This window comes from Limulus polyphemus, unplaced genomic scaffold (assembly GCF_000517525.1).
Source record: "Limulus polyphemus unplaced genomic scaffold, Limulus_polyphemus-2.1.2 Scaffold57, whole genome shotgun sequence".
Classification (NCBI taxonomy): Eukaryota; Metazoa; Arthropoda; class Merostomata; order Xiphosura; family Limulidae; genus Limulus; species Limulus polyphemus.
In genome coordinates this window covers 459,115-471,094 of record NW_013665667.1, presented here as the reverse complement: position 1 = coordinate 471,094, position 11,980 = coordinate 459,115, and the positions used below count along the sequence as shown (strand labels likewise).

Genomic DNA, 11,980 nt, shown 5'->3' with positions numbered 1-11,980 from the left:
GAGAATCAGTCTTTTTGTATGTTTCAATCTATAATGATTTACCAAGAAGAAAATTTGAACTTCAAAATATACAGAAGTCAAAATGCTAATGTATATAAAATCAGTACAAGAAGTTATCTAAAGACATAGCAATAAAAGAGTTACTGTAAATTTGCATTTCGCAGAGAAAGGTTGTATTTAAATAAGGTATCTGTAAGAACTTTTTGATGTATTTAATATTCAGTTTCACTACAGTAATTATCTAAGATAAACTATGCTGGTCGTAATTATTTTGATTTTCAACCACACACGTACCTGGTTAGATATCCTAAGGTTAAGACATAGCCACCCCCAATGCAGAACTAGTTACTAGTGGAAGGGCATTTAGTCTATGTGGGTTTTGCCTGGCAGTTACAATGTCAATCCACAAAGAAAAAACAGCATGTAGTCTCTCAATAGAACAGTAACATGAAAAGTAGTTCATGAAAAAATATAATGTGGTCCAAGAATATACACTGAAAAACAGTGGAACAAATACTACCCATAAAATCAACCAATGAATTGTCTTTAAAAATAACTATTCATGAAAACATGAGATAGCCAAGAGTTACCTCGTTATATTGGACAGTTTCCATATTAGATAAAGTTATCTACTCTTTACTAACTTGTGGTCAGATTAATGGTAAGAACAAGAATAGTCTAAAAATTTCTCTTAACAACGTGAGTTTACAGAGTAATCACCACAACCTGAGTTTTGCTCAGGAATAAATATGTAAATATATAAATTCTGGTAATACATGTATACAAAGAAACTTCAAAATCAAGCAGTGTAAGGGGAATTTCTTCACTACTGGGACTGGTGGACATCCTGCAAAGCAAGAGCAATGTATCAAAGAAAAAAAAAAAAGCATCAAAGAACAGGTGTGCTTTGAGTCATTTTTAAACAAAAAGTGTATATCAAAATGTATTTGTATTAACAGTAGTGAACCAACAGTAATTAAGATGAAAAATACTGTCAGATAAAAAGTAAAAGTTTAGAAATGGCTTAATCTAATACCCTGTCATAGTACACGTTTCTCCTTTGTGCTGCCATAAACAGGAGTATGAATACATAAATCTTGATAAGGTTGTCCTTGTTGTAGTATTTCACACTTAAGTTTCTGTTCAGTGAATCATTTGATTACACCAGAACTTTCTCCAGTAATGATTACCTCACTTTAAGATGATTTTAAAGATGTTTATAACTTTCAGACACTCGATAGAAAAACATGCAGAGATTTGAGTTGCAGAAGGTGCATTAGTGTCAGTCAAGTAGAGGTACTGAAATAAGTATGCTTCTCAGCTCCCAAGTCATTATAACAATTTTGTGACTTATTTCATAAAAGATTCTCAAAAAAAATTTTACATCAACATCTTTTCACAAAAAAGCTTTAATTTAGATCCAGGGCAGTGCCAAGTTACATACATACCTTATTGATATCCAGGGCAGTGCCAAGTTACATACACTTGTATACATACCTTATTCAAATGAAGTTGCAAATATGACAGAACATCAACCAAATGAGTTAGTCTTCACGCTAAACAAAACTTTGATTCCAAATATTACTCAAGATCAATTACTTACAAGTCAAGAATAGACATGATATTTTATTTATATCTCCTTTCTTTAGTGGGCTAATATCCTCATTCACTAAAACTTAAAAAAATTAAGTTATACTGGCATATGTTAAATAGCACATGTTTAAAGTTTCTCTTATTCTGCATAACTATTTGAACAGGTAGTAGTTCAACAACCAAAGTAAAAGCACATGATGTAGGTCCCCCTAAGGCCCTTGTCAGTGAGGCAAACCCACACTAATGGAATGAGAATAAACTCAAGATGTATATAGTGCATGATAGTTTAGTACAGTCTATGTAAAAATATATATATGTATAAACCAAGGAGCAAATGTTTTCCCGACCATTTCTGTATATTCTACTTAAAACTGCTACAATAAACAATTAATAGAAAAGTCAAGTGAATCTACAGTTACTTTTTTTCAGTCCCAATGATCACTGGATGCAATAAACTAAGAAAGCTAAAATATTTATATCAATATATAAATTAAAAGATTTGCACACAAATAATTGTCATGAAGTGTTTAAACTGCATTTTCTTTTCCTATTATGAATTGGTTATATATTCAATAATATTTGAAAAAAAATTATTTTTTTTACTAATACATGAATAGAGTACAAGATAATGACATGTGTTATACAGTCTTGCCCTCCCCCATTTTTTTTTTTTTTTTACAAAAAAATAAATATAAAATAAAAACTTGCCAATTTATTTGTCTGCAACAGTCTGAGTTTCAGAATCTGTACAGTAAATAGTTTAAATTTAAATTCTTACTATATTTATACACTTCTTTCAAAACTGGAACACTTACTTTTAATTTGAAGTCAAGACAGTCTATAGTAAATGAACTTTTATCACCCAGTGCAACATGTATGTATAAAAAAGAACCATTAAAAAAAATTAAATTCCAATATCCCTTTCAACTAAAACCTACAGTATGTAAGCTCATTACATGAAAACCTAACAGATACACAGAAATATGTCAGAAACAAGCGTCAAGATGAGCAGACCAGTGTGGCATGAACCCGAGTGTTTAAGAAAAGTGCTCTTTTCCATTCAAATCTTCATAAACACAAGACAAATGTGCTTCCCCTGTGAGTATAAAAATCAGTCTCATGGGAGAATAGCCATTTTCTAAGTAACACATTTGCAGCAGGCAGGAAAAGAAAGTCCCCCAAAATATTTTCTTCTCAAGCAGTTGCTTCTGACCCAACATGAAAGAATACAACATTCATACTTTGGAAAACTAAACAATACCATGCCTACCGTGATTCATTCACAGTGATCTTTTACCCCTTGGGCCCCCCAAAATGCCCTAATTATGTATTAATTAAATAAAAATGCTGTCTCATCAAAACTTCAGTTTTTTTGGAATTTCCCATGGAAAATCTGCACGCCCAAAGTGTCCATAGGTACTTGTTTTCTGGTATATTGGATGTTTCAAATTTAGCTCCCTAAAGGAAAAACAATAAAGTAAAATCAGATATATACACACACACATTTTTTTTTAATCATTAAAGGAATGTTAGAAAAATAGTACCTGAAACAAGTTTTACTTTGGAAACCCCTTAAAAATACTTAATTCACAACTTTCAATGTTTTAAAAAAAATCATTTTTTTTGTTTTAATATAATGACTATTCTTTCCTCATAGACTTAAGAAAAAAAATATCACTAGCTCCTAAATTACGACTTTCTTCAGAACATAATTTACGTAACACAGTCAGAAGAACTGCTAGGTTGAGAGGAAGGTGCTAATAAAATTAATACTGTTAATGCTATTCATGTCATGTGATGCAATGACCATTGCTCTATAAGAAAAATTATTTAAGATTAACTAAATTACTTACTTAATGATACATCCTGGTCGTAGATCAAAGTTTTTCTTCACTATTTCCAACAGTTCTTTTTGAGTTTTATCCGATGTTCCATATGAAAACAGAGTTATTGATAATGGTTCAGCAATACCAATGGCATATGAAACCTAAATGATAAAAAAAAAAAAACATTTTTAAAATTCATCTTTCACACTACACTGGCTACAAGTGTTAAAAGCAGAATGTGGAACTGTTTTCAAATTAATGGTACAGTTGTTCAGATTATCATACAAAACAATAATGTAGCTACTATTTGTTGATTCTTGCTCTCAGATTTAGGGTACCTACTCAGAATCAGATGCTCTCAAAAGTAGATATTATCATTGTTGAGACGAAGAGCATTACACTCACAGCAAGGCATAAAGCAGCTTACCTGTAATGGTGCCAACATGTGCAGTGGATCAAGAGCACAAAAATGATTTTTTATACTAAAGCTCCATGTCAACCTTACAGCCAGGTAACAGGAATATATTTATTTCAAGAGAATATAGAAACAGATGCAACCCCCTTTTAACACACACATACAAACATGACAGACATGGAGGTAAGGAAAGTGAGGTATAGCAGGAACAGTAATTGCTGGACAAAAGGACCTCTAGTGGGACAAATGCCATTCAATAAGGGACCATATCCTATAAACCCTTGTGCTTGGTATATATTGCTGCAATTTGCACCAACTTGAAACTAATGGATAATAATGCCAATCTTCTTCATGCTAAACTAGTCACATCCCTGGACCGACTAAACAGTGACCTGCACTTGCACTAGACGTTACTCTAGTTAAGCATGTATGGGAGACATGTTGAATCTCATCCAAAGCGGTCATTGATTGCTCCGTTTAATAAAACAGATTTTAAGCGTGAATCACTGTTACCAGGCTGCTTTTGGTATTTGTGATAATCATACTTCATATTGAAAACATCAGGAAGTGCAAAGAAAAAGCACTTCAACCAAATGTTAATTTCTTACAACCAGAAGGATATCACCAATATCCCATTCTTTTAGATCTCAGTGCAAATAATTAATTGAATTGCATTAAACTTAATGTTTTAAATTTAGTTTTGGCATTAAATTTCTTAAAATTTTAGTATTTGTATATTTTAGGCTGCAATATACCATATTTTTATGAAATACCATTTGAAAAAAAAAAAAGCAACAGAAGAAAGATTATTTTTGTTATTGATCATTTCCATTTCATATATCCTAATCAGTTTTAGCTAGAGATTCATCAGTATATTTTGCTAATTGAAGCAGACAAATGCCATCTACAAATAATACAAGCATGGTGTGATTGACAAAGATTTACATATGAACAATAACCACCTTTCAACACGGCAATACTGCTATTTTTCTAAGGTGTGGTATATCTTACTAGTACCATTCCAGGTGATACAATAAGTGTGTGTTCAGTCAATACATTCACAGTTACAAACAGGAAGCCTTAAAACTAAAATGTCAAGCTAACCAAAAATACTGACACATGATTGGGAGAAATACATACAAACATCTAGGAGTTCAATGTTTATGATTCGTACATCTAGACACAATATAAATTATAGTTTCAACATTTTTTCACTTACATCTGTGAAAGTAAACAAGACAAGTAGTATATAATGCTAAAGTATCATTACTGCAATATTTTTCAGTAACAGAATAAGAATAAAATGTTCAAAGTCTATTTGCAAGTGTGCTCTGATCAACCTGAACATCTATCCACTACAAAAAGGTTAAACACACAGGATGCATAACCAGTCACTTGCATCACAATATATCAGATGTCAGACTTGCATAAAAATCAAAAGGTGGGAAATGACCAAATTTTATAAATCAGGATTTTGCCTTGATACAATTTTACAACTTCCATTTATCCTTTGTTTATATAGTGCAGGACTCCAGAACAAATCAGGATAAGGTCTTTTAATTACTATATTTTATTCAGTATTCAACATTTACAACACAAAAGAAGTTAAAAGAATGTGTATTTGTACCAGTTGATGTATAATTTGTCAGCCAATTAGTTTTGATGTCTTCATACTTAATTATATTAAGAATTATGTCAAAGTGTATCTACTTCTGTCTTTATGCCATCCATTCAAAAACAAGTATTTTTTTTTATTTTCTGCAAGTACTTTAGTATTTCAAAGCCGTAGGCCATAGCATTTCTTTTATGCATTAAACAAATTTAAATTAATAACCTTTCATTTTAACTTTTAAAACTAAAAGAATATGTAGTCCAGATTAAGTTTGAAGAGAAACACTTACATACTTGTAACATATGGTCCTCAGAAATGGTTTAGAAAAAGTATTTAAATTAAAGTAATTTGTTTAATAACTCTTAAATCCTACAGAAAAACAAAATTACAAAAAAATATTTATAATTAAACATATATCAAAATAGAAACAAGATTTACTGTAATAGGAATGATATTACTGCCATCTAATGAAGAAGTTATTGGAAAATAGTCCAAAGTTATAAAAGTTTGCACTTCTGACCTGTACAAGACACCTTCTACACAGTCCAGCCTTTACCAAAGACTTGGCCACCCAACGGGCTGCATAGGCTGCAGACCGATCCACTTTTGTTGGATCTTTGCCAGAAAATGCTCCACCTCCATGAGCTCCCCATCCACCATAGGTATCAACAATAATCTTTCTGCCAGTTAAGCCTGCGTCACCCTGAATACACCATGTACATGTTACACTAAACTATTTTAACATTGCTTTTTATTTATAACTAATAAACATATATGAAGTAGCAACGTATTCCATAATTTAATAACTTTTATTCTTTAACTCACTACACTACAAACTGTACTTGAGCAATTGAATTTTGGAATATTTACATTTCAAAAATACAGCATATTTAAAATTTCTAAGTTCAGGTTTAAAACCTCACTGTTTGGTAAGCAGTGCTTTAATATAGAGAATTTGTAATCTTAAACATGCATGACAAAATAAAATTACCACAATATCTCCTCAATCTCAAAAAGGGGGTTTGGGTTACTCTGTTTATGTTAAAGAAGAAAAAAAGGTGATCCAAAAACAATTTAACAAGACTTTCCATTTATGTGTAAATACTTTCAAGTACTTCTTTTTACAAGACAACGTTAACAATTTTAATTAAAACCCTCTTAATAAACATTTCATATCTCAACAAATATGCTAACTTACCATCGGGCCACCCAAAATAAAGCTGCCACAGGGGTTAATGTGGTAGATTGTCTGCTTGTCAAGATATCTAGCAGGAATTACTTCCTTGATGACTTTCTCCATGACCTCGTGACGTACATCTTCCAATGGTATATTGTCTGTATGTTGAGTGGAAACCACAACAGTGTGAACTCTCACTGGATCAGCTGCACCTTGGTCAAAATAGTACTCACAAGTAACCTACAAAACAAAAACTTGTTACCACTACCATACAAGTAAAACAAATCATTTATGGTAGTATCTGCATATTCTAACCACCTACTTTAAATGTGGAATTGTTTATAACAATTACATACTTCCCTTGAAAATACTATACTTATCCTTAACACATTTCTGGATGTAAATTTAGTCATTAACTTAACAGAATTTAGGACACACTTTGATAAATATAGAAACATAAAATTGGTTACAAGTCTAAATTTGTGTCATTAATACTTCAAAATTTGAAGAAAAAAAAATGTTTGAAAAGAAAAAGTATTACCAGCTATAAGTATAATATTATAGTATAAATAACTTAATTCTTCCATTTACACAAAGGACTGACAAGTTCAACCACAAAAACATGGTATTTAAGTAAGATCTCAATGAATACACAATAATAGGTCAATGTAATCAACAAAAACAAAAGGGCAGATGTTCAAGTTGTCTGGAGAGGATGTTGTCATGCATATGAACTATTTTTACATAAACAAATAATTATTCCTGGTTGGGACTGGCAACTGCTTATTTGTGGAGCAGTACACAGAAAGGATGTAACCAGAATCTGCTTGCCAGGTTCTAGAGTACAACACATTACAGCATATTGGAAGTTTAGCTGCTAGTACCAAGGAACAGAAATTATGATGGGAATTGCAAATCAGCTCCTTAAGAAAATATAAAGAACTACTTCAGAGGTTTAGGAATAAAATGATGTAGCCCTTTCAGGAGTGCTTCCTTGGGCTAGATGCAGGAAACAAAAAATACTAAAGATTCAAAGCTTGGATCTATGGGATAGTTTAAGGGTCAGGGTGAATTATAAACTAGTAATGGGAACCACTTAAGAAGGTGAAGCTACAGGATGTTTGGGGAAACTCTACATATATATTCATTACAGACAATAGAAAGTAAGCTTGCATACTGGTGAGAGAATACGGAAATAAACAAATTAATACAATACCTATGGCAACGAGGAATTTGGGAACAGGAGAATTAGAGCATAACAAGTTAAATAGTTTTAAGATAAAGCATCAATTTAAAGATAAAGATAGGAGACTCGAGAATAAGCTTAGTTATTATTCTAATATAGGAGTATTATGAACAGAACAGACAAGTTCAGGTCTAGTTAAAATGGAAGACTGATATAATAGGAATTACTGAAACAAGTTATATTTGGAGAAATAATAAGGATTATTTTAAAATTCCAAATTCGTAAACGTTTTGTGCATGGGCAAGAGGGCAAAGTACACCTCACAACCTATTACAGAGTGCAATTCAACATAGTGTGTATTCAATGTCAGAGTTATCAACTACTATTTTTATCATGCATTGCCAATTGAGCAAAAGTTTGTGGTAGAGGAGAGTAAATACCATATACAATAGACAGAGATACTGAGAAAAAAAAAACGTAGATATGCATTTCAGAATTTCTAGAGGTTATGCAAATACAATATGCAAGCTGTATAATGGACAAATATATTTTATGTAAACACCACCTTTCACTTCGACTTGTCTTCAACCAACAAGCATATCTTGAATACAAATACTTTTGTAAGATACCCATTATGTACAATGCTTACATTTTACTAAAAGTTTTCCATGTTATGTCAATACACATAAATTTGGGATTACAGTCAACATTCCTTGGACCAACCCCATGCACATTCAGTAAAATTGTGCTTCCAATTTTGATTGCCCCGGCTTACTACATGACTAGAATTTTCCTTTGGATGACAAAAATTGAATGTGTGGAAGGAGGGCTCAAACTTAAGATTTAGCAATCTGAAGCTACAAGTAATATACAATTGGTAATAATAAAAAACAAAACTATGTTGCTTCTTCATTTCCAATGAGTGATAAAGTTGTTTGTATTGCATCATAATACTGGGCTAAATAAAATAATTATCAGTGAATTTGAAATCCAATTACAGTTGGGGAAAATCCTGTTATGATGCAACATCAGATACAGCAATGCAATATTTTGAATCTATGTGTTAGTAAATACAAATGTGTGCCAAGTTAAACTGTCTAATTTTGCTTTCATTATTTGCATTTGCTCTGAAGCAAGTGCCAGAGTTTGAGTTACGGTAAAGCTTAGTGTGGAAGCCCGCAGGATATTCACAATTTGTTCCTATACATACTTAGGCCTACAAAAACATTTTCCAGTTTCTGACAGACATCATTTTATTATTGCAACCCTTACAAGTGTCTTTTTGTTTTTAATCTTTACATGAGCTTAAAATGCACAACCTTTTTTTTAATCCATATAATTTACTTGTAATCATCACAAGAGTAAATGTAGTGACCTTTGCTAGTTTATCTTTAACATTGGCATAGATATTGCATGTTAATTTGGATATTGTCAAAACATTTCAAAATATTTGGAACAAGTTGGGAGTTTTAATAATAGAAAATACAAATTATCTTAAACCCATACATTGAACAGTATGACATTTGTATATTCCGAAGTAGCTTGATTTCAGTGTCACATGGTTGGTATTTTTAAATCTCTGCACTATTTGTTGATTTGTTTACTTTCCTGAGTTATAACAAATGGTAATAAAAAAGTGAAAAATAAATACAAAGAATGGTCTCAGTGGGATCCAAACATTTATTTACTGGACACTTCATTACCACTACATTGTTACTAGGACAACTTGTGAAGTGTACATTCTTTTTACATCATTTTTGTGACTTGGCATTTTTGTTACAAATATTGATTTTGAGACAGGTAGTTTTTAAATACAAGATTGATTGGTAACAATAATAAAAAATTATAACAGTAAATTGTACAATCATTTGGGGACCATTCAAAAATTACATAACACTATGGGGTGAGGGTGTGTCTAAGCCTGTATTACGACGTGTTACAGGGGGTAGAGGGTGTCATGGACGATTACATAAAACATCAATTACAGTGAAAACGAATTAGGTCTACTAAAACATGGGTTGTTAATCTAACATACTTTGATTTGAATTCAAAACACCTTTAATAACTTTTGCAAACATAATATATGTATCATTTTTGCAAGAAAGGGGTGAAGTGGTGTCCTCCAGTACTTGAATTAGGTAGTGGTAAATCTACTAACAAGTTTCACCAATCACAAAAAACTCTTGTAACAAAAGCTTTTGTAATGATGCGATGGTAAATTGGATGCTGTAACGAAATGCTTTTCGTAAAGAAAAGTCCATGTCACAGGCCGTTCCAGATTCATCTCAATAACCCAGAGTCCCATGTGGTGTAATTTCACACAATGAAATCTTTGTTCACATACACAAATAAAAGTAAAACAACAATAAATGATTCATTACTTTAGTGTTCTAACAATAACTGATTTTAGAGTAATTAGCAATATCAAGTCCATTTACATTTTGAGATGGATGTTAAGGTACATGTATACAGGCTACATTGTAAGTTGGCTTGATCCATGTAAATAGCCAAGCTCATGGATGTCATGTGGTTTCCTGTCTGTGCAGAGACTTCATTTATGCAAGTATTAACAAAAATGAGTGCGCTATCAGTTTTAATTGTATATTCATGGGTGAGTTGTCAGGCAGATGACCTGTAAACTGATCAGTCACATCTGATTAGTCTGGCCTTCCAAGCTACACAATTACAGTTTGCAATCAAAAGAAACTAATCAGATTATTAAGCAGCTTGTTTGTAAGGTGGTCAATAACTGATCCAGAGTTGTCACTTGTTGCATCTTTGAAACTTGACTGGTAGACTAAAAGATGTTTACTCAAGAGTTGTAATTATATTATGATAAAACACTTACTTAAAATATTGAGCTTTACAATAAGAATTTGACACCCATGGGTTTTAATACCCAGTTCCAAAATCCTATGGAGAACCCTGACAAAATTTCATAGATGAATTCCAAGCAACAATGTACACACACTGATAAACAAGACAAACAAAAGATTTCCAGTCCAAATGCTCTGGTTTGGAACATGCAATGCAAAAAGTTGCAGTTACAGCCACATTTAGCATATATTACAATGTTCTGAGACTTCCAACTTTTTGAATGGGTGTTGCTAAATCAATGCCCTTGAAGTCATGGGCTTCCCATTTTTACTAATTGGTGGAAAGGCTGTTTAACTTCATATACAGACTAGATCAATTTGACCAACCATGTAACCATAAAACTATACATACTATAACTTGAATACAGTACGAGCATCTCCATGAAGATTGGCAAGCTAAGTAAACACTACAAGTCTTATAAAGAAATTACTAAGCCTCCACAGAGTCAGTGCGCAAAGCAATTTTCAGGTTAAAAAAAAAAAAAATTAACTTTATAGTTTAAATATAATTTCCATAACCTCTAGAACCTTCTAAATGAATAACACAAAATAGTTTATTGAAAAAAAAGTTTTCTACGTTGACACTAAGCATAACAAAATCAGCAATACAGTGTAAAATGAAAAGTTGAAAAATATAAATTAAATCTAAATCAACCCTACAAATTGTAACATACTATGTTTACAGCCAAAGAAACATTTTTCAAAGTTGTCAATCATTTATTTATTGCTTTACAACTGTACTTCAGACACCCTCTCAGAGTACAGTGAAAGCTAAATTATCACAGTGGGAACATCTTTGTGTAAACAAATGAACAAGTTATCAGCACACTCTTGGAATTACATAATCATATGCATTATTTATGTGTGCTATCACAAGTAGTTTCATTTTTTTTGTTTAAGTTTTCTTATCCAAATCAACATCCATCATATGGATAAGTTGAGTAACATTTTTTTTTACAAGGGATAGGATTACCAAAGATTAACCTTGGAATGTAACAATGAAACTATATGCTCCATTACCTAAACAAGGTAATCTCTGCAATAGTAACAATGAAACTGTATGCTCCATTACCTGAACAAGGTAATCTCTGCAATAGTAACAATGAAACTGTATGCTCCGTTACCTGAAGAAGGTAATCTGCAATTGTAACAACGAAACTGTATGCTCCGTTACCTGAAGAAGGTAATCTGCAATTGTAACAACGAAACTGTATGCTCCGTTACCTGAAGAAGGTAATCTGCAATTGTAACAACGAAACTGTATGCTCCGTTACCTGAAGAAGGTAATCTGCAAT

The 11,980-nt window shown here is 31.9% G+C and overlaps 1 protein-coding gene across 2 annotated transcripts in view; it reads right to left on the bottom strand.

Moving 5' to 3' along the window:
• Positions 1–1,391: 1,391 nt before the first annotated feature.
• Positions 1,392–11,980, bottom strand: part of LOC106464150 (S-adenosylmethionine synthase-like) — a 33,169-nt gene continuing 22,580 nt past the window's right edge. For both annotated transcript variants that reach the window (XM_022391990.1, XM_013924271.2), the window contains exons 6-9: positions 6,645–6,863; positions 5,967–6,149; positions 3,447–3,580; positions 1,392–3,051 (exon numbers count right to left, since the gene is read on the bottom strand). In XM_022391990.1, coding sequence (XP_022247698.1) covers positions 2,949–3,051; positions 3,447–3,580; positions 5,967–6,149; positions 6,645–6,863 — 639 coding nt within the window. In that variant the 3' untranslated portion in view covers positions 1,392–2,948. The remainder of the gene's footprint in view (positions 3,052–3,446; positions 3,581–5,966; positions 6,150–6,644; positions 6,864–11,980) is intronic.